Genomic DNA, 22,847 nt, shown 5'->3' on the forward strand with positions numbered 1-22,847 from the left:
TAAAAGCCAGCTGTATTGGTTCCTAACATAAAACTAAAGAAATGGAATGAATCTGTTTTTCCTATGACTTCGCAAACTCTGTCTAACAATTGAACATTCAGCTTTGATGCATGCATAGCACAGTGCTGGTAGAGGAACCCAGGAGTTCACTGGCCTGATTTCCTAGGAAGAAGACTATGAGTGGGGAAGTAGCTCCATACTTGATGTTCTCCCTGCCGTCACTGAGCACCAGCAAAAGCTAGCACTTGCAGCAATGAGATGGAGGAAAAGAATCCAGCAAAGTCAAGAAGCAGGCATTATTGAGGTATTATTGTGGGATTCAGTACTGTGACTTGTTTTGAAGAGAATATGCTTGACCAAGTTATTCTTCTATTCCATAATTGATATATTTAGTTGCACATTCTGTGTTGAACTAAACTTTCTGTTGTAGCCGTGCAGGTGTCGTTAGGGAGGAAGGGGCAGGAGAATGTCTGAATTCCAGGATAGCTGAGGCTATATAGAAATCCTGTGAGACGAGAAACAAAGTACTGTGTTACACACTAAGATAAGTTGTCTTCAGAGGCCCTAAGCTGGGTCTGCAAGTTCACCCTAAGGAGTCTATATACTTTTGAGTAAGGAAATTGTGTCCTTTCTTTCCTAATTTCTAATTGAAAGCTAACATTTCCTTTAATTATCAATCCGTAGTGTCTGTTGCTGCTTGTATTCTAATGCTAATACTAAGGTTCCTCAAGGTGTGGTTGCCCCCATGAGCAGATCCTCACATACTGGGATGCCCTAGGAACCTCCTCCCCAATTAAACTGGTCAATGAAAAGCTAGAGCCTGTGATTGGGCAGGAGGAGGGAAAAAGGTGAGACTGGAGGTTTGAGAGGAGGCTTATTGTAGGTAGAGGGAGAAAGAGATGAAGATGGAGGAGGAGAAACCCAACATGGATCAAAAGCCAACATGGATCAGAACCTCATGGGCAGTAGAAACAGCAAGTAACAAGGGGTCTTATTAGCTGGGAAATAATTTCTTTTTTTTTCCCTTTGGTTTTTCGAGACAGGGTTTCTCTGTGTAGCCCTGGCTGTCCTGGAACTCACTCTATAGACCAGGCTGGCCTTGAAGTCAGAAATCCACCTGCCTCTGCCTCCCAAGTGCTGGGTGGGATTAAAAGCATGTGGCACCAGCGGGAATAATTTCTTAAAGTTCTAGATCTGCCCAATCTAGGCTTATAAATAAAATATCTGGATTATGTGTCTTATACAGACTTATTAGGGTTTTAAATTCTATCTACACAATTAAAGGCAAATCACAACATATACTTATTTTTACTGATATAAAAAACCAGATTTTATTTTTTAGCTAGCATACAAGATCCTGCTTTGTTAGACTTTGTTGCCATCTTGTCCGGGTTCCTTCCGCGGCATTCCTCCCTAGCTTCCTGGCCCCTTCCTCTGCTCCGCTGAGGCCTGCTTCTGCTTTCATGGCTTATATTCATTTATTAACCTTACATTTTAAAAGTTTTGATTCCACATATAGGAGAAAACTTACTACTTGTCCCTCATGATCTGCTGTTCACTTAAGTGATGATCTCCCATTCTCTTCATCTCCTTATGGATAACAAAATCCCATACTTTACGGCTAGATAATATTCCGTTATGTGTGCCTGTGTATATATGACAGCATTCCCTTAAGCAGTAAAGAAGGGTTCCTCTTTCTTCCATCTTTGTCAACATTTGTTATTTTTTGATAGTAGCCATTTTGGCCAGGGTGAGATGGAATCTCACTTCAGTTTTGATTTTTGTTTTCCTGATGTTTTAGACTCTTGATTATTGTGGTTATCAGACCTGTCATTTGTACTTTTGGTTAATGTGTTAGTATAACATCTGTCTACCATGTCAAAAATTTGCTTTTGATACTTGATCATTTTTAAAACATGAGTCTTTTATTTTGAAATTTTAAAATAGTACCTGTATGGTATGGGCTTATCTAGCAATTAAGTTATTATTCTAGAGAAAATAAGAAGCCATAGGTTTGGCTAAATTGTCAAAAGAGCCTATGGTTCACAGAAAGGCTAAGCATTCATCACTTAAAGTGCCCTCATAGTCCACTGAGTTTTCTGCATTCTCCAAAGCTTGGTTTAGTCTTGCGTCCCTTTCTTTCAGAATAATTTTACTGTTATTTCTTGCATATTTAATTTTTCAAAATATCACACATTGTAAGAAATCCAAGGATCCCCCTCTCCTGTCTAGAGCCAAGCTTTCCCTCCTTTCCTTGACAGCTGCTGGATGCTCAATCAGTGACACACACATGGCTCCTCACTATGGTTGTCCGTTTTATGTTCTTTGACCAGAAATAGCTACATGATGACAGTAATGAAGGTTATAGGATTATTGGCCCAGCCAGATGGCTCAAGTAGAAAGCCACTTGCTGCTAACCCTGGTTTGAAAGGTGAAAGCAGAGAACTGACTTATGCAGCTTGTCCTCAGGCTTCCATGGGCCTGTTCTGGATAAGCTTTCTAACCCTTTCCCAAATAAATGATGGGGGTGGGAGAAGGTTACTTATTGACATTAAGTCCAGGAGGGCTCTCCTGTAATCCTAGCACTTGAGAGGCAGGAGAAGCAAGAGGTCAGAGCTAGCCTATGAAACTTTGTCTTTTCTTTTTTTTCTTTTTAAACTAATAATGGGTTGGAGAGATGGCTCAGGGGTAACGGCACCTGCTGCTTTTCCAAAGAACACAGATTTAATTCTTATCATCCACATCTATAAATCTACTTTTAGAGGATCCAACACCTCTTTAGGCCCTACATGCAAATGATACTTAGTATATGTAAATATATGTAAACAAAACACCCAAATATACATTAAAAAGACAAGAAATTATTTGACACTAAGCAATTAAATTCATGTATTGTCTCTGCATTTTGAATGCTTAGTATGTTAAAATTTCATGTACTTTTCTTTTTTTATATAAATAGGGAGCATTTAGTGGCTGGAAAGTTATTTTACACGTTGATCGGCCCCGAGAAGCTGGGTTCAAGCGCCTTCTCCAGGCAGGAGGAGCAAAGGTTTGTCCTGAATTAATTTTCTGCCATTCGAGGGGCAGGTTTGCACAGACTTGCCCAGCGGGGTTTCTGTGAAGTTCCAGTCCCTCTGTCCTTTGAGAGGAGGAGCAGTCTGCTTTGGAGCATGAGGGGATTACTACTTCCTGTTTTTTATTAGGTGTTACCTGGTCATCCAGAACCTTTGTTTAAGGATGCTACACATCTCTTCTGTGACTTCAATAAACTGAAACCTGATGACTGTAGAGTTTTCATCACAGAGGCTACTGCCCAGAACATGGTCTGCTTGAAAACTGAATATATCGCTGATTATCTTGTGCTGGTTCGTCACATTCTGTTCTTCCGTTTATCATTATCATTTGTATTATTTGTATACATGTGTGGTGGGGAGTTGGATGTGAGTGCTGGTCAGAGGATAACTTGTGGAATTGGTTCTCTTACCATGTAGGTTCAAACTTAGGTTGCCAGACTTCTAGCAAGTGCCTTTACTTGCTGAGTCATTTTGCTGGCCCCATACTTCCTTATTTCTAGAGATATGCTTATATTTGTAGATGAACAGCCACACATCAAATCTTGGCTTGCTGCTAATAGAGGTGATAGTCTGCCATTCTTTAGTCAGTGTCTCTCAGTTTAGTTTCATTTCTATGTTGGATGTATTTAAACTTTTTTAGCATGAAATTTAAATATGACAAGTTTATGAAAATCTGGGTAGCTATAGATGTTTTGCAAGTTCTTTAAAATATTGGGCTATAAAGAGATCAGGGGGCTAGAGAGATGGCTCAGAGACAAGAGAACTAGTTGCCATAGGATTCAGACGCAGTTCCTAACAGTAACAGAGACCGACTGTGTGTATGTGGGGTGGTAATCTGTGGAGTTGAAGAGTTCTATCCCCTGGAGCTGGAGTTTTATGAGGCTGTATCCTGTCCAATATGGGTGTGAGAACCTAACTTAGATCTCTACCAAGAGCACTATGTGCTCTTAACTGTTAAGCCATCTCTGGCCCTAAATGAATGAATTTTTAAACTGTATACTTGCTTCCTAGGTCAAATATTTTAATTTAATCAAGTAACATTGATTTATTACATATCAATTTCTTTCTCACTTTTTATGCATTTCAGAGTTGGGGAAATCAGAACATGTGCCTCCTCAAATACTTAGCATGTGTATCATTAACCAGAACCCAGTATCTGTTCACTGTTCTCTTAGAAGAGCTATTGTACAGTGAAACTTGTAGATCCCAGTTCCTTCTAGGGATCAAACTCAAAGCTCCCTGTATGTTAGACAAGCACTACACCCCAGTCCCAACCCAGCCCCAGCCCAGATTTTCCCACTTCTCATTGAGTTGCTTTTTTACTGTTGAACTTTAAAATGTTTGGCCTTGGCTAATGTCTCTTTGCTGGATGTGTGAGTTTTATGTCATTCCCCACCCCCATCCCCAATTGTAGCCTTTTTATTCTGTGGCATAGAAATGGTTTTATATTGTAATGAGGTCTGATTTAACATTTTATGGATTGTTGGTTTTTGTCAGCCCTTAACCTAGCTAGCGTTAGTCCTTATTTATGGCTAGCCATTTTTCCTCCTGAAAGTCTTTCAGTTGTTTTGTGCTTCGTTCTGAGTTAATTGCTTTGTAAGATGTGTGACTTTGGATCAGAAAAGTTGAAGATCTTCTAAAAATGTTTGGCTGTGTTGGAAGAACCATCTTTTCTCTGTAGATTGGCTTTTTACCTTTGTGAGGATTCAGTTGTATTCAGGGTGTATTTCCTGCCCTCTGGGACTCTACTTAGGAAACCCAGAAGAGGCTGTAAGCTCTCAGTGCTTTTTCCTTTTTCTAAAGCTCTGCCTTGTACGCACATTTAAGCTAAAAGCTTGTTGTTACTGAAGTTCTAACAAGGTTAGAACTGTGACTGTTGTGGAATGTAGGCAAATGTAGCATCAAATTAGATCTGAGTTTTTCACAGCACTCAGTAGTCAGGATATAGCTCTTTATGTCAGTTTTAAAGTATACACACCTGAGTTTTTTCACTTGGGACTCCAGATTGGCCTAAAACCCCTTTTTCTTCTGTACAATTCTGATTGAAAATAGGACTATTTCCTTTATCTATTTGCATTTACTTAACAAACGACAACAGAAGCAGCAGAACTGTCAGTTCACATTTTAGCCTTACTAAATAAAGGCTAAATGTGTCTCCTATATATGGCTCAGAGGCCAAAGATTTGGCCAGGCTCCACAAGCGTATTTCTGGCTTCCAAACCTTTGTTTTGGGATTCCCCAACCTTGTTTTCTGTGGGAATAGTTGCTTTCCTGCCTGGTTTCCTGCCATTTTTATTAGAATTTTAGCCAGCCTGTGGCACACATAAAACAAAACCAAAAAGCCCACAAAAGCTAAATTGATTTATTTAAATTTTTCAATTTTAAATTGAATTGCCCTGTAGCATTTACTTGGTTTGTTTATTCCCCAGCATCTTTATAATTAGTCAGAATTTATCATTGCTATCAGAAGGTGAGGCTGGGAACTGACTCAGTACAATAAGGGCTTAATTGAACTTAACTCCCAGAACCCAAAAAAGGCAATGGTGACTCCTGCTTGTAATCTTAACACTAGGAAGGTGGACACAGGCTCAGTTCCAGGCCCATAAGTAATGAGTGGGATTGGCATGGTAAGAGTTAAAGGTAAGAGGATCACTAAAAGTCTGAAGCATCCTGGGCTACAAAATGCCAGCTTGTCTGTTTATTAGTTTTTAATGGCAATTTACTGTAGTAGATAAATAGAAAAATGGCTACAAAGGTGTCAGGTAGAAACTTTAATGTCCTTTCTTCCTGCTAGTTATGTGATGGTTAAGCCCATTGCCCTTGAGGAATAGGTAGCTACTGACCAACCTTCCCCCAATTCAATCTATATTTTAATCCATGGAATCATTAAAATCTGAGCTAGGCACACTTTACATGAGCTTTGACCCACTGGCAATCTTTGGGGGGTAAAAAACACTACAAATTTGAAATTTTCCTCTTCCCATTCTAGGAGTCCCCCCCTTGTGCAGATAATTACCGTGTATCAGAAGCTACTTTATTCCATAATAAGGAAGGTGGGCCTGGATTACCACAGAAGAGGAGAACTCCTGCAGAGAATGTCGGCAAACGGCCTCGAGTGCGCTGATGTAGCCACCCCACAACCCATGTTTTTTGAGTTTAGTGTGCTTGCCTAAAATGCGTAAGGCCAATCCCCAGCAGTGCGTAGGAAAATTTTCAGCTACAACCTGTGATGCATTGTGTATACGTTTAAAGGCATAAATCTGAAGGACTTTGCTTCAGATTCTAATGATCCTGTAAAGTTGATGCCTTTAACCTGAATTTGAATCACTGGATATTATTGACTGTTCCTAATAAAAAAAGGAATTTAACTAGCTTGTCAAGCAACACTGAGTACATAGGACTTTTCTTGTAAATATACGAGGCTATAGAAGTTTTAACAAAATTTGTTTCAAAAAAATGTCTTAGTTCATAAAAGCAAAAGTTACACATTAGGGTTATTTCATGTTTTCAGGATTTTTATATATGTATTCTTGCCACTTAGCCTCTTTTTTAACAATGAAGCTGGGGCTTTAAACTTAAAATATGTATATATGTAAATGTGTGTATGTATAAACTATCATTTGCCAAACATGGGCACCAAAACTATAAAGAATAAAAAAATAGCAACTCAAACTGTATTGTTTTGTTCGTTTATATCTGCAGATATCACTTTCCTGCCAGGCAGTGGTGGCACACACCTCTAACCCCAGCACTTGGGAGGCAGAGACAGGTAGATTTCTGAGTTCGAGGCCAGCCTGGTCTACAGAGTGAGTTCCAGGGCTACACAGAGAAACCCTGTCTCGGGGTGCTTCAAAATAACTTGTTGTGCTAGCCCAGGTTACCTAAATAAGTCTTAGAATGAGGGAGGTGGATGGCTTGGCTCTGGATAAAGTCGGCTGGTCCCTAAAACCCACATAGATCCAGAATCTCAACTGGGATTCACTGGCTAGCAGAACAGCTCTAAGTTGTTACTATCTCAAAAAGGCAGGCTCAGGATGGAAGCACTGGAGTTCCTAGTGATCCAATGCCTTCTGGCCTATATAGGTACCAAGCAGCACCCGAATATGCAGGCAAAACACCCATGTTAGGAAGAAAAGCTGGGGATGTACTTTAGTTGGTAGAGTGCTTGCTTGCAGGCAGAAAGCCTACGTTCAGAGCCCAGCACGGCATAAAACCAGGCGGCCAGGAAGGAGGTAACCTAATAGAATCAGAATGGGGTCACCAGCTATACCAGGTTGGAGGCCAGCCTGGGCCATGTGAGATCTTGTCTCAAAACTACAATAAAAGTTGAGACAAAGCACTTTCCAAACCACATAAGGTACTGACATGTAGTAGGCTAGAACTCAGTTGCCCAAAGTAAACAACAAGGAATGACCTTTTTTTTTTTAAAAAAAAAAATAAGTACAGGAAATTCAGGGGATGCCAAAGCCACTAAGGAGATAGGGTTAGAATCACACATTTGCTGGGAAGGATACACATAGCCACTTTAAAATGGTTCCAGTTCTGGCAGTATCATGTGACTCAGTGATTTTATCTTTAGGTATACACCAAAGATAGGCAAAAGCATGCCGACACTAACACTTGTACGTGGCAACTCTTAGCAACACCGAGGCAGAATGGAAACAAGCCAAATGTCCACTTAGGAACATGCAATATCCATACAACATGGGTGGCCCTCAAAAGCATGTTTATGAAATGCCAATCACAAAACACCTATTGTTCATGTGAATGCTCAGAAGAGGAAAACCCAGACTGGGGGATGGGGGTAATACATGAGGCAGAATGACAACTGTCTTGGAGAGAACAGCTACAATGAGCATGTGCCCTTGAGAAAACCAAGAATTTTGTCAACTGAGTTGTTTTCTAACCCCAGGTAGCTTTGCAACAAGCTATGTAGATTAGGTTGGCCACAAAATAGGTTCCTGCCCCTGCAAGACAAATGTTGAGATTTATAGATACAAGCCATTAAGTATCAGATATATTCAAGATCAGGATCTCAAAGTCAGCCTTAGCTACAAAGCAAGCTTGAGTAGCCTGCATTCATGAGACCCTACCTCTAAAGAACCTATGGAAGCTTAGACTGAGATCTTGAATTCAAAGCCCACCTTAAATTACATAGTAGTTTAAGACACTTAAAGATAAAAAAGATACTGTATGTTGTAGCCTGGAGTAGAGTACTATGCCTTGAACATTGTGGCCCTAAGGGAAAGTAAGTTTTGTATTTTTTTTCAATTTTAAATAAGCAGTTAGGAAAAACAACCCTCAGAACTGGAGATACATTGGTGGTTAAGAGCACTTGATGCTCTTGTTGAGACCCACGTAAGAAGTTCATCCCTTATATGCTCTAGGGCCCAACACACTTTTCTTGGTCTCTATAAGCACCTGTGCATGAGGAGCATATACATACATGAAGAATATTTAAAGCCAAAACCAAGTACAAAGAGTGAATAGTAAATATAGATTCCATTACTAAAAATGGCTTAAAATATACCTTTACTGACTCAAGACTATAAACCAAATCCTGAAGCTGGAAACCACTTTAAAGATATGCAAAGGCTTAGAGGGACAGCATTGGCTGCTCTGGACCTAGGTTTGATTGAACCCAAATGTCCACACACACAGTGGCTAACCTTGTTAACTCCAGTTCCAGTAACTTCTTTGGCCTCTGGCACTACTGATATATACACAGGCAAAATACTCATACACATTTGAGAGAAGAAACAAAAACCCTAAAATCAATTAACCTTTTGTATAAGGAGCCCAGAGATGGCCCAGAAAGTAAACAGAAGGAAAGACAAGAGGAAAAAAAAAATAGTGTAGGTCCAGAGATAGCTCTCTATAAAGAGCAGCTTCCAGTTTGACAAGTTGAGTTCAAGCCCTGGTACCCAGTTATGGGAAGAGAGTCACCTGAAAAGGTTGTCCCCCAAATCTTATGCACATGCACAATTTAATGCTGGAACCATAAATGAGAAATATACCCAATGATTTTGACCTCTGGCCCACACACACTCTTCCATCTTCTATCTCCAATAAATAAAGGGACTTGAAGTCAGTTTACAGGATAAAGGCTTTAGATTACCCCTTACATAACAAATTCTCAAACTCTACTGAAGCTCCCAGAACATGGTTCAACACTTTTTCATAAGGAGTGTCTCTGACATGTAGCCATTTTCACCCATGCCTTTTAGCATCTACAGAATGTGGCAAACATTACTAAATGCACTCTTGGAGAGCAGGGTCATCACAAGTGGACACCTTTCTCCAGCCTAAACTTTACAGGCTAAGGGGTTTCAACAGAAAGCATCACATTCCACCATCCATAGGTTTACGGTTTATTCAATGTTAAATGTTACAGAGTTCTTACACTGTCAGAACCATGCCTGAGAACCCAAAGAAAGAAATGGTGCAATGGACAGCCTCATCCACCCAGACAGTGTATTAAAACTTGATTCATATGCATTTGATAATTTCACAATCTTAAAAAATTATAACAAGACTTGGAATTTACATCTGCTGCAGGTCTTCAGCGTTCCAGTACAGTATGCTATTAAACAAACTTCATCATGTCTCTGTTCACTTCTTAAACTATAACCCCAAACAGAATTTGTGTATGTGTGTCTAGCTGGGGTAAAGCATACTTTAAGGGAAGTTTGGCTCAAGGTGTGAGATTACTTGTTAAGGTTTCTGGTGCCCAAATTACGTCTTCAGTTTAATTAAGAGTCTCAAGCTTCTAATGACGCAGCCTCCTCCCGGCTGGGTCAGACCATGCCAACATTATTGCCCAGAAGTGGCATACAGTCTGGTCAGGAGACATTGGCCTACACCTCCTGCTTCCCACACTGCTGCACTAATCCACTAAACTGAAAGACATGCTCTCAAGCTGGGAAAATGTCCCCCATTACCATTCTACTCCTGTCAGTAGTAAGCAAGTCTGAACTGTGTTTGGCAAAGGGATTCATTTACAGAGAGAAATCCAGGCACTGCCATCGTGTCACATAGTCATATGCCAATATAGAGTATGTGTACTGAACCATTTGTAGTGGCATGAAAGTAGACAATTGACAGGCTATTTCATTAGGTGGAAAGAAATTTAGCAGTAACCTCTAAGAGCCAAGTACTACTAGATAGTTAAATTGCAATTACTAACAACAGAAGTGCTACATTACTGGCTATTCCCCTGCCTCTCCAAGTGAATACCAAACATACTCCCAAGGTGAATGTCAAGAGCTGGCTAAACAATGAACGGATCTACAGAATAGCCCATAACCTTCGAATTTGGGACAACACAAGGATTTATCAGACACCATGCCAGATTCATGCACACCTTGGTGTTTTGCTCCTGTTGCTTTGAACTGTTAAAAGCCAGGTCAGTGAAACCCTCTCCTGAGCAGACCCCACACTCCGTCCACAGCAGTTCAATTTAGACCTGATTAGGAGGCTTGAGCAGCACCTGGAGTGGAGCGGATCCGCTGTCCTTTATATGTATCAAAGGCGATCTGGTTCCACCTAAGGATTGGCAAATTCATAGGGTATTTCACAATTCCAATGCTTCTTTCAGACTATTTCTCTACACAATATGCCCTTAAAGAACTTACTCCAAGTCAAAGCAAGCCCTTAATGTGGAACCGAACAAGCACTATCTGAGTGCAAAACTATTCAAAGAAACAAGACTACCCTCACTCGCCATTTGGTGGACCCAAGGTTGGTTAAATTAAATCCAGTTGCCTCGTACAACTAAAAACTTAAATTATAAATCATAAGCCCCACACAGATGATCCAAACACATCATTTCTGACAGCGGCTTGTTCCAGGAAATCTAACATAGCCACAGCCTATAGAGTATTCCTTAGGATGGGGCACAGAACAGGTTAATTAAGGTCACTTAACTCTTCATCTTTTACAGCGGATCAGAACCCAGATGGCTGACTTCTGAAGGCTTTGACAGGAATCCAGTAGAGTTGGTTTCAAGGTTCACACAGACACTAATAGCTGTAACCTTATGTAGAAGTTGTGATCCACATGAAATCCACAAGTAAGTGCAGCAAATCTGAGGTAGTCAACCTTGCGAAGGCTCAGTATCTGAACATAAAGATGTTTGAAATGACCACTGGCTGCAGGTTTGGTTTTATATGCAGAGCAACTATGGAAACACTGTTGAATCTAATTCACAAATATTTAAGACAATGAAAACACCCCTAAATCCAACACACATCAAGATCAGTTGTGACTCTTGAACTTCCATAGTGCAACAGGGACAGTCACTGGACTAGAGGTCTTCAGTCAGTCACTGTAGATCCAGAAATCAAAATGCTGAGTGGCTGTTCTTGGTGGTTAGCTGTGGTCTAGTTATCTTGGAAGGCTTAGCCAAGACCATTCCTTAACTGTCCTGTGTGTGGCTGTACTTCCGATTCTCAAGCACAGCATACTGGTTGTCTAGCTGAAGTTTAAGGGCCTGGTTTTTTGAAACCTCCTCCCTACCTCTATTTTTGTGTCTTACTACTTCAAAGCTCTTCTCCATTTCTTTATCCCTAAGGGAAAAGAAATGTAATCAGTAAATATTTCTTCTTCACTAGGGAAATTTGAAAGTATTCTTCCTCGAATTTGTGGGAAAAAAAAAAAGACCTTAAGAATAATCCTGGAGAGACAAGAAGGGAATACAAAAATCCTTATCAAACCATTTTAAGGCTTCAATTGAACAGAAAACATGTAATACTGTACTGAAGCTCTGAGGTCCCATCTTCTGAATATTTTGGGACCAACTTGAAGACAACCAGAAAGAAGCTGTATAATGACATTCCTTCTAAGACTCACTTCTAAGTTTTCGAAGTTAGTAGATAATACATCTTTATGCATAAGGGCAACAATTTCCTCATTCAAGTAATGTTCTCATCATTCAACGATTTCTCCTCCCTTTTGTTTTGGGGGAGTGGTCTGATTAGATCAGGTACAGAAAGATGTATGTGGCAAGTCACTGCTCTCCCAGAGTCCCCCACATGTGAGGACAGAACAAAGAAGCAAGTCCAAGTAGAGGTCTAAATTCAAGCCAGCTGTGCTCTCAACGAGGCGAAAAGGCTGGGATTTACTTTAAAACCACCCAAAAATTTTTTCCATCTGATGCCATTTACATTTCTTCCCATTTTATTTACTTTTGAAAATTCATGTCCCTAATAAGATGTAGATGTGCCATATGTGGTCATTTAACTTCAGGTAGTATTCATTTTAAGTACCTGCTGAAATAAGATTATTTATAGTATTAGATTTGTAAATGCCAACATCTTCCATCTACTTACTCATCTATTGTGAATGCAATGATAAATGCTTCTACTACTCTAGTTTCCATATTTAAAAGGAACATAAGCCAAAATGAGGCTGTGACAGGAACTTAGCAGACAGCAAAACCTTTCTCTTGTCCTTTCCAAAAAGGACTCTTGCCCCACCCTTCTCCTTCCCTCCGGGGTACCCAAGTCCCACCTGGTTCCCAGCTGCCTGTCAGAAAGCCTAACTCATAGCCTCACATACTTACTTCCGGCTCTCTACATGCTTGGCAGTGGACTGCAGGGATGGGAACTGTGTGTCACTGTATATTTCTGGTGGTCCTTGTGGCGTTTTCCTTGTGGTGGTTAGCCTTGCCCCAGGAGGCCTATATACACCACTAGGCATTGCTGGCTCCGGGGTTTCTGTAACTAATAGATAAACCATTCATTCATATGTTTGACTTTCTCTTAACATTTTCCTACACTCCTGATCATTTAACAATTGTGAGAAAGGCAACCCTGATTTAGAAAAGATTTGGACTAGACAATAAAAGCAAAGTTCTGTGAGAAAATGTCTCAAAAAAGAAACCTGCCCATCTCTTAATCTGAAAAGGTTATCCTTCTGGAATACAACATTGCAGTCATTGGTGTTTCTATCAATCAGTACATGTGACATCAACTTTCTTTACTTGGAAGGCGGGCTAAACAAGGCATTTTATATAAATTACTTAATAAAATGCACATGCAGTATTTTAAATTCCTAAAAATAAAGATCTTTATTATTTTCTTAAGACCAATGGATATTAAGTTCCTCTATTTGCTTATAACACAGGAAAAAGCACCTCTGCTTAAAATTTACCGTGACTTAATTTGGGGGCCACGATCTTTCAGTTTATCCTATCTCCTATCTTCCCCAACTGAACCCTGATATGTTTTCAAGCAGTGTTGTTTTCCACTTTTCAAAAACTTTCAAAGTTTCAGGCTGAGGAGGCTCAATGGGACAGCACTGTAATTATCTACTAGCTGAAATAAAATGTTCTTTCTTATGTTATAATAGTGGGAAAGCAAACATGCTTATTACTGAGTATCTAAATTGCACTTGAGAGAGCCAGGTGGCGCATGCCTTTAATCCCAGCACTTGGGAGGCAGAGGGAGGCGGATTTCTGAGTTGGAGGCCAACCTGGTCTACAGAGTGAGGTCCAGGACAGCCAGGGCTATGCAGAGAAACCCTGTCTCAAAAAAAAAAAAAAAAAAAAAAAAAAAAAAACTGCCTTGAATAGTGGAACATGCTTGCAACATAGGAAGCTGAGACAGGAGGATTTTGAGTTCAAAGCCAGCCCAGGCAACTCGGACCCATGTTCAGAGAAACCAGACCAAACCCCAAATAACTATTGACCTTTACATTTCAGCCACTACCTGTGGCTTTTTAAAAAAAAATTCATTATTATTTGTGTCTGTGCATGATATGACTTGTGAGGCTTGCCTGCTCCCTCGCTCGCTCATTCATTCATTTTAAAAGACAGTCTCCACTCTGTAGCCCTGGCTGCCCCAACTCAGACACAACTACCTATGTCCAGAATGCTGGGATTCAAAGCAACACATACAGCTATTTTACATGATTAAAACAAAATCTAGATTTCAATTCCTCAGTCACATTAGCCACTATGTCGTTTAAGTACTCAACAGCTAGCCATCACTATCTCTAAGCTCATCCATTAACTCCGAAAATGCTAACAGGCAGTATATTCTAGAAGAGACAAAAAAAGGGAGACGGGATACCATACCAAAAATGACAGCAGAGGAGTAAAAAAGAGCTACACTTCAATGTGTGCACACGTTGTGTACATACAGAGATGGCCCTGGTGGCCAGAAAGGAAAGGTGGATTCCCCCACCTTTGTGAGCCCCCTGGTAAGAATTACCAAGATACAGTTCTAGTACTGTAGTACTGTAGTACGGCTGAGCCTCATTTTTAAAAAGGGATTGGGGAGGGTTCTGGTAATGGTAAAATTAAGCAGATGTGAAAAGATCTGGAGGCCAGCGAAATAGATGGCTTGGCAGGGAAAGACTCTTTCTATACAAACCTGGTGACTAGACCCAGCTCTACAAACTCACCACACAAATTATAAAAAGGCGAACACTTAAAACAAAATGTTAGCAAACAAGCTGAATCTGACCCAACAACTGAACACAGCTATCCTCATCGTTGTTCAATCCAAACGAGTGTCTACGTCATGGCAGCACGACGGAGACCAGAGTCATCTCATCTAGGTTATCCACCTGGCTTTTCAGACACCGGATACAAAGAGGAAAGACGTAGTCCCAAAGCTAAGAATTAAGGGTCTGCAGGAGCTGTGTGTCTAGTGCATTCAAGGAGTAGCTTGAAAGAACATTAAGTTCAGGAGGGAGAAAAAAAAAAAGTCAAGCAGCATTACCACGGTGATTCACACCAGTCGTTTCAGCACTTGTCATAAGCATTAGAACTTAAATTCCTATGAACCAGAACTCCAGGCATGGCGGCAGCATGTGCCTGTCAACAGCACAGGCTTGGGTGGGTGGATGGTGACAGAGAAAAGAACATCCCAGGAGTGTGCTAACTAGCCAGCTAGTACAATGATCTCTAGACTCAGTGAGAACTTGTCTCAAGCATTTAGATTGTCAGAGAAAGATACAACACAAGCCAACCTCTAGCCTCAAAACCCACACACCAAGACATAACACTAACATACGCACACAAATTCAGGGCTAGCCTGGGCAGAGTGGAGATGAATATTTCCAAATATACTGATGACATTCTCAAAAAACAAAAACATTTTGTTTTTATAAAAACTTTAATAAAAAAAATTTAAAATTGCCAGGAAAGCTCACACCTGTAATCTCAGGTTCAGGGGAGTGGGATAGCACAGGGTCATCTGTAGTACAGAGGGCTCAAGCAAGGCCAGCCTGAGCTACAGAAAATAAATAAAACTAAGATTTTTGAGCTGAAAATGCAGCTCTGTGGGTACAGTACATTTAGCATGTACAAAGCTCTTTAGAGTTCAATTTCTAGCACAGCAAAAACCAAACAAAAACTTTGAGCTAGAAAGATGACTCAATGGACACAGTCTGTTGAGCAAGTATCCTGACCAGAGCTGGATGATCAGGTCCATGGAAGCCCAGGCAGGAATGGCAGTCATCTCACTAGAGGCAGAAACATGATTCTAAAAGCAAACTGGCTAGCTAGGATAGCTAGAATTGGTTGAGTTCCTGGTTCCTTAAGAAACCCTACTGTCAAAAAATTAAAGTGGACAATGACAGTGGCAACAAGCTGTGACCTATCCACAAGCACTTGTACAAACATGCAGACACATACTCTAACAACACACATAAACCACTAAAATTTCTTTAATTCCAAAGAACTTTTACTCACTCCCTTCTGCTGAGAAGGGTAAACTTCAAGACCTAAGTATAGTGCCATGGATGTAATTTAATGGTAGGATGATGGCAGCAGGTGAACTACTTGGCTTTATTCCTTAGCACCAAAAACAAAAGCAAAAACAACAGCCTACAGAGCAAAAAAAGTCTATCACTCAATTTCTCCTAAAGCAGCACACATTCGGATCCACTCTCAGGAGGGAAAACAGAAGATCACCTGTTACTGGGGCGGGAGGTGCTTGGACCGGAGCAGTTTTATTCCAGGGACCTGAAGATTTTTCTGCTCCACTGCCACCTCCACCTTCTTCCCAATTATCTCCTGGATCTTCTCTCTTTTCATTATCGTCGTCTTCCTTTTCACTATTGAAAAACAAACACGTTGAACTTTTCAAATGAGACTAGATGAATGCACCACCATAAGAAACTTCTACAAAAAAAATATTTTTTTTTTTTTTTTGAAATATGGTTGCATTATGCAGTCCTGACTGGCATGGAATCAGAAACCTAGGCAAAGTAGATCTACATCTCAGAGATCTGCCTCCCTCTGCTGGGACTAAAGGTGTGAGTGTAGCATCATGCTCAACTAAACTTTCTAGGAGGAAACTTTTGGGAATCAGTTCTCTTTTCACCATGTGGGTTCTAGGGAATAAACTCAGGTCACCAACTTTAACAGCAATGCCCAATAAGCCATCTTGCTGGCCCCCATAAAAGATGTTTCTATTAAAGCAAGACGTGTCCTAGCTTTAAGTTAAATTTCTGGTTTAGTATTGCTATTGGTTTCTCCCCCCATTCAGTGAGTGAAGTCTAACTTGGATTCTCATGTATTCTACAAAAGCATGCTAAACTGAGCCATACCTAGAATACAAGACAAATTTCTTGACCTTCTTTTTAACTTGATTTTGAGGTAGCCTAGGCTGGCCTTAAACTCACTATCTACTCAAGCAAGTTGATGATCCTGGCTGATCTTCCTGATCTCCCAAGTGCTGAAATTAAAGGTATAAACCACCATACCCATCTTTATTAAGACCCTTTAAAGACACTGCCCACCAGCTGGAAGTAACTCCAACATTTAAAGACTTACGATGTTGTGGGCGGTGGTGGCGCACGCCTTTGATCCCAGCACTTAGGAGGCAGAGGCAGGCGGATTTCTGAGTTTGAGGCCAGCCTAGTCTACAGAGACAGCCTGTCTCCAGGACAGCCAGAGCTACAGAGAAACCCTGTCTCGAAAAACCAAAAGGAAAAAAAAAATAAAGCCGATCAGATAGCGTAACACCATTTTCTTACAGTAGTTTATTAGCTAGCATGAAGTTTATAATTACCCAAGTTAATTGTGGTTTCCAATCTTCACAATTTTTTCAATTTTTTTTTGTTTTGTTTTGCCTTTTTAAAATCTTAAAGCCATGTCAATATAGTTGCACTATGAAAATTGCTTTAGGGATGAAATAGGTACTCATCTGGATGCAACTGACTAATGGTAATGTCCCAACAACCTAATCCATCTAAAAAAGGTGAAAAAGATTCCCACCTACATGGCACTTTCACCTGCATACACTGAAGCAGTAGCTTTCAGCTATTCATTAAAACTTTGAATCTACTTACTCACCAGTGCACTAAATCACAATTGTTCAGCTGTATTTATGGTAAGAACATTTGCTGTAAAAGTAAAAAGATCGGAGTTCAAATCCCTAGCCCCCACATGAAAGCCAGGCACATCAACACTGCAGGGCAGAGACAAGTAGATCCTAAGAGTTTACTAGCTAGCCTAAATGGTGAGATTCAGGATCACTGAGACCTTTTTTCAAAAAGTAAGGTAGAAAGATACAACATAGGAAGAAACTCCCATGGACTCCTCTGGCCCTCAAATTCAAGAGTACAGGAGTGAACATTCAGGCATATACTGCATGTTCACAATTTAAAGAAAAACTCCAATTTGGCTTAATAGCATCAAGTGAGTAAATGTCACATCTCTTTTAAGACAATGTCTCTCCCAATGTAGCTAAGGTTGGTCTAGCCTTAAACCCATAATCCTCCTGCTTCAACTTCAAGCTCTGGGATTATAGGCATGTCCTATTACATCCTGCCAGGACACAATTTTTCTAACCCTAGCCCCAGAGACTTTTAAGAATAATTAAAATAATGTCAAATTTTATACCTAGATTATAAGCCATTAGCAAAAACCAGTGATATTTTCTAGAATAACTACTAAAAGAGCAATGACAAACTGCTGCTTAAAACCATGAAAAGCACAGAACAGAAGCTAGCAGTCTACGGCAGATCAAATAATACACCACTCCACCAAGGAGCCTGGGATAACCCAGTGGGACTGCCCCTAAGTCCAAACAAACAAACAAACAAAAGCAACCACTGGAGGGAAAGGCAGGGGGTAAACAGGTAAGTTTAGTGTTGACTATATATAGAGTTTAATTCCAGCTTTGACACAAGACCCTGCCTCAAAAAAAAAAAAAAAAAAAAAGAGGAAAAAGCTAGATAATAAAGTTAGAACTAAGAATATGACTCAGTGGTAGGGTGCTTGCTTATGTCTGATTCCCAGCACTTCCAAAATGTGGAGAGGCTTGCCAAACCAAGCCAGGTACAGTGGGCAACACCTATAGTGCTAGCGCTTGGGGCTGAAAGCAGGATCACAGCAGTTCAAAGCCAGCCTGAGCTAGGAAGCAACTTCCTGACTCTAAAAAGTTAAAATAGATAAAGACAAAAGTTTTATAGCCTGCTAGAAAACCAGTTCAATTTAAACGTTCCTCATAATTTAACAAAATCAAATTTTATACTAAAAAAACCTGAAGGCCTCCCCTCCACCTTCAGAAAGCGTTACTTTTACCCACTAAAATGCAAGTCAACATGACAAAAATTACCACTCAAGGGCCTAATTTAACTGCAGAACAGGGACCACATCCATTCTACCAACCACCCCAGATAAAAGGAACCTGTAAACTCCCTCTCCATATTTATAGATCAAGTCTCGAGACAAAGAAAACAAGAACATTTTTTACTTTTTCTTTTAAATTCTGAGATAGGGTCTCACTAAATTGCTCTGGGCAACCTTAAACTCACTCTAACCCATGCAGGCCTGATTTTTCTCATTCTCCCTACCTCAGCCTCCTCAACAGCTGACAGTTAAGGCTTTTACCACCAAGCTCAGTGGGAGTATTTTCTAAAATTACTCATAAGAGTACATACTACTCTTGCAGAGGATATGAATTCAAACTCTAGAACCCAGACAGCTCCCAACTACCTTTCACTCCAGCTTCAAGGGACCTGACTCTCTTCTGGCCTCGACAGGCACCTGCATGCACATGTAGACGTGTACACACACACACACACACACACACACACACACACACACCCCAGATATACATATGTAATTAAATCTTTAAAAAAGAAAAAAGCAAAACAAAAAACACAAAAGCCACATCAAAAAGGAAAATAACTTTATAGTTCCTGGCTACAAAAAGCAATGTTTAATTTGGTAAATTCACAAGTGAGAACACCTAGGGACATTAATGCCTGGGTGGCACAGACATTAGCCATACATTAAAATGCTAGCTGGCTTTTCAGTAAGCTACCTCAGATCATAAATACTATAATCTATATTTTAAAAGATTAATTTAGAGTTACAGAAAATTATTTCCTTAACAACTGTCCCATATGGTCACTGGAATTCTCTACAAATTGCAAGCTTCAAACCAAAGACAATTTTCGATCATTTTGCTTGTATGAATTAAGGATTTTGAATCTTAAGGCAATAGAGCCTTACTTACTTTTGTACTTCAAAAATCTTACCTTAAATACTTACCTTTTCTACTTAAAAATTTTTCCAAACATTTCACTTTTAAAACCAGACCTAAAATGAACTACCACAGATTGAACCTGACAATGTAGGTTCTCAATTTTAAAGTCTCTTAATCAACCAATCCAACTGTGAAAATGATTTGTTTTCCTGACCTTTGAAAAGCAGTCATCTCAGAGCCTGAAATGACAGGAAGCACAGGTGCTGCAATTCCAGCAGCTCAAGTTCAGCTTGGAATACACAGCTAAGAACTGCACACTGAGGGCTAGGGTAAGTTACTTCTATGGATAAGGTGGGGATGGGAGGTTCAGGAGAGCCACTCTATTGACAGAACACTCAACTTCTTGACTGGGGTGTTGAGTATTCAAGGTGGCTTCCCTGTGAATACAAACTTGTGTATGTTGGAAGTATCCTACACTGCAATTACCAGAGAGAACTAAAAAACAATTTTACTAAATAAGAGCAAGTAAAAAGAAAAAAAAAAATCTAAGTTCCAGTACAACCTGGTGGTGCATTCAGGTGGACACTTGAGAATCAAGAGTTCAATGTCAGTGACAGCTCAGTGCTCTTCCACAGATCACGTCCAGTTCCCAGCACCCACACTAACAGCTGTAACTCCAATTCCAGAAGATAGTAAGGACATATACACAGGCAAAGCACTTCAAATATTTTTTGAAGGAAAAAAAAAAAAGCTCCTTAGCCTGAGCTACACACAGTAAGTTCTCAGGGCAACGTGAGGCTACAGGAGACCTCCTAAGTTCAAACACTAAGTGCTAAAAATTTTTAAAATGACAAAAATCCATTTTAGTCAACTCAAAAATCCAAACAGCTGCAAATAGGGAAACTCTCACAGGATTTTAGAGTTGGCAGCTAATTTAAGACACCAGAGGCCTGCCTTTGGTGTCAAGATCAGGGCCTAAAGAAAAAGAAAACGTATGCACTACTTTTATCTGTAACAAGGTTATCTAATCCCACGTGTAATCACATCCTACCTTATTTGCATTGCCTGAACTCTTAATCCGCTGTAATCAACCTCTTTTTGCTCAAATTCTTTCCACTCATTTTCATCCTAGGGAAGAAACAACACCTGATTAGAGTTTTTGGTAACCACGTTTCAGACTACGTAATAAAGCATCGAGGGCCAAACGGGATTCCCCAAAACTGGTAAAGGAACCTGCAAAACATTTGATTAGAGATCTCGCTAAACATTTCAGACTAGAAAAAATTCGATCAGTGGTCGCCAGGATTCTTGAGCCGGTACAAGACTCAGCAGTCAACACCGAGGACCAGTCTTGATTCTCCAGGCCCACGTGGTGGAAAGAGAGAATTCACCCCGGGCCTCTGACCTCTCCGCACACGTACACACGAATGTGCGCACACAAACAGGCAAATAAATGTGATCTTAAAAAAAAAAAGAATTGCAGGCAGTGACACAGACCTTTAATCCCAGTACTCCAGAGGCAGAGGTTCTTTGTGAACTAACTGGAGGCCAACCAGGGCTACACAGTGAGACTTTATCTCAAAAAAAAAAAAAAAAAAAAGGGTCTCGGTCTAGTGGCAGTCTGTAAAGTTTAGCCCGTCCTTGCAAGATCCCGACACATGCCTGGCTCCCAAAAGCCCTCTGGGCCGCCGCTTTTACTTAAAGCCAACTACAGGGCAAGCTGAGCGGCGGAGAGAAAGCGACGAAGAATTCCACAACTCAATCCCTATAGCCCTACGCGGCCGCGGCTGGACGAGCAAGCCACGCTCCACCGGCGGCCCACCGGAGACTCCGACCACTTTAAGAAAATGAGACCCAGCCCCAACGAACGGGGCTCAAGCGGGACGACGAGGACTCGGGCACACGTCACACGGGGACCGGCCCAACCCCCGTGGCCCAGAGGGCGCGGCGCGCGGAGGACGGCGGTCGGCGGACGAGGGCGGCCAGACCAGCCCCGGGGGCCGCCCGCCCGCCCGCCCGACGTGCGAAGCCTGAGTCACGTGGGCTCCCGGGCCCGCGGGGGCGGCCACATGCGGCCATCCGGCCGCCGGCCTCCCGACCCTCACCTTCGATACGGCCTTGCCGGCGGGGCCCGCGCTCCCGCCGTCTCCCGACCGCGAACTCCCGCCGTCTCCGGACCTGGCACCGGAACCCGAGCTCCCGCCGTCGCCCGACCTGCCACCGGAGCCCGAGCCCCCGCCGTCTCCCGACCTGGCACCGGAGCCCAAGCTCCCGCCGTCGCCCGGCCTGGAGCCCGCCGCCGCGCTGCTCCCGCCCGCGCCGCTCGCCGCGTTGGCCGCCCGACTGCTCCGTTCCTTCTTCTTCTTCTTGTCCCTCTTGGCGAAGAAGTTGTCCAGGCTCCGCTCCTCGGTCTCGGCCATGGCCGCTGTCCGGATGGGTGGGGCCGGCGGAGGGCGCGGCGGCGCTCGCGGCTCGGAGCTCCGGGTCAAGGCCGGCTGGGCGCTCAGGCTGCCGGGTGCGGCGTCGCCTCAGCCCCGCGGGGTCGCCGAGGCGCGGGCGGCAGGGCGGCCGGCTCCCCCCGTGCTCCGGGGAACGGTGGTACGCTCCTCGCCGGGACCGCGAGCGTGGAGCAGGGTCGCGCCCGCCCCGCTGCCTGAGGGACAAGGAAGGCGCGCACCGGCGAGCGCTCGGCTAACGACGGCGCGTGCGGGAGGAAGACGCGCGGGCCTGAGGAGGGGAGAGGGGACGGGGAGGGGAGGGAGGGGAGGAGGGAGGGCGGGCCACCAGCAGAGAGAGGCAGCGCCGCGCCTGCGCGCTCGGTTCCGCCCGCCGCTGTGGGCGCGCCGAGGGGGGCGGGCGGCGGGAGGCGAGGGGGGCGGGTCTTCCGGGAGAGCCAATCAGATGCCGGGACGGAGCGCTTAGGTGACAATCCGTTCCTTCTACGGGGCGGTGCCCTGTATGGGGGGCGGGGAGAAGCGGGTGTGGGGCCAAAAGAGTGACGTCCCTAGTGACTCCTGCCTCCGATTGGCCAAGGGTTTTGCCTTGAGGGCGGGCATTTAGAGGGTTGGTGACTTGGCTGAAGAGGACCCGCCGGAGGGGGCGGGTGTGCTTTGGCTGCGCGCATGCGTAGGGTACACGTGCGTCTGCTCGCCAGGACTGGGGCCTGGTAGGCGTTTGAACTTTCAGGAAAAGGAAAGAGACCGTGTTAAGCCAGCGATCGTCGAGCTTGTTCATGCTGCCCTGCTTTTTTGTACTTGCACCCTCTCTCTCGGGCACCTATTTTTCTTCTGAATGGAATGCTTTTGATGAGGAGCGCTGGATT

General features: G+C 42.5%; 2 protein-coding genes across 10 annotated transcripts in view; one reads left to right on the forward strand and one right to left on the reverse strand.

The window, feature by feature from the left end:
* The window catches only part of Topbp1 (DNA topoisomerase II binding protein 1), a 47,945-nt gene extending 41,199 nt beyond the window's left edge, over positions 1-6,746 (forward strand). For all 3 annotated transcript variants that reach the window (XM_031345912.1, XM_031345911.1, XM_031345913.1), the window contains 4 exons: positions 167-304; positions 2,960-3,049; positions 3,204-3,365; positions 6,064-6,746. In XM_031345912.1, the coding sequence (XP_031201772.1) occupies positions 167-304; positions 2,960-3,049; positions 3,204-3,365; positions 6,064-6,198 (525 nt within the window). In that variant the 3' untranslated portion in view covers positions 6,199-6,746. The remainder of the gene's footprint in view (positions 1-166; positions 305-2,959; positions 3,050-3,203; positions 3,366-6,063) is intronic.
* Cdv3 (CDV3 homolog) lies at positions 303-22,299 on the reverse strand. 7 transcript variants are annotated; one of them, XR_004111916.1, is made up of 6 exons: positions 21,631-22,072; positions 20,577-20,653; positions 15,997-16,139; positions 12,637-12,796; positions 11,001-11,192; positions 303-505 (listed from the first exon to the last, which is right to left on the reverse strand). XR_004111916.1 is itself a non-coding variant. In XM_031345916.1 (6 exons), the coding sequence occupies exons 1-6, from the start codon at positions 21,943-21,945 to the stop codon at positions 11,491-11,493; spliced, it is 843 nt and encodes a 280-aa protein (XP_031201776.1). In that variant the 5' UTR covers positions 21,946-22,076; the 3' UTR covers positions 11,223-11,490. The 7 variants fall into 7 exon arrangements, 5 of the variants coding, with proteins under 5 accessions (XP_031201778.1, XP_031201776.1, XP_031201774.1 ...); XR_004111915.1 differs by lacking the exon at positions 303-505 and adding an exon at positions 9,432-10,619; XM_031345916.1 differs by lacking the exons at positions 303-505; positions 11,001-11,192 and adding exons at positions 11,223-11,641; positions 12,341-12,343 and having other exon boundaries at positions 12,637-12,790; positions 21,631-22,076.
* Between the last annotated feature and the right edge of the window lie 548 nt (positions 22,300-22,847).

This window comes from Mastomys coucha, unplaced genomic scaffold, assembly GCF_008632895.1.
Source record: "Mastomys coucha isolate ucsf_1 unplaced genomic scaffold, UCSF_Mcou_1 pScaffold23, whole genome shotgun sequence".
Lineage (NCBI taxonomy): Eukaryota > Metazoa > Chordata > Mammalia > Rodentia > Muridae > Mastomys > Mastomys coucha.

What these genes read in the sequence shown, in the direction of transcription:
- Cdv3 (XM_031345914.1), bottom strand. Translation starts at nt 21,945, where the DNA reads ATGGCCGAGACCGAGGAGCGGAGCCTGGACAACTTCTTCGCCAAGAGG. An exon ending in CCGGCAAGGCCGTATCGAAG is followed by an intron (nt 20,654 to 21,630) that starts GTGAGGGTCGGG and finishes TTTCTTCCCTAG; the next exon opens with GATGAAAATGAGTGGAAAGA. An exon ending in GTTCAGGCAATGCAAATAAG is followed by an intron (nt 16,140 to 20,576) that starts GTAGGATGTGAT and finishes GTTTTTCAATAG; the next exon opens with TGAAAAGGAAGACGACGATA.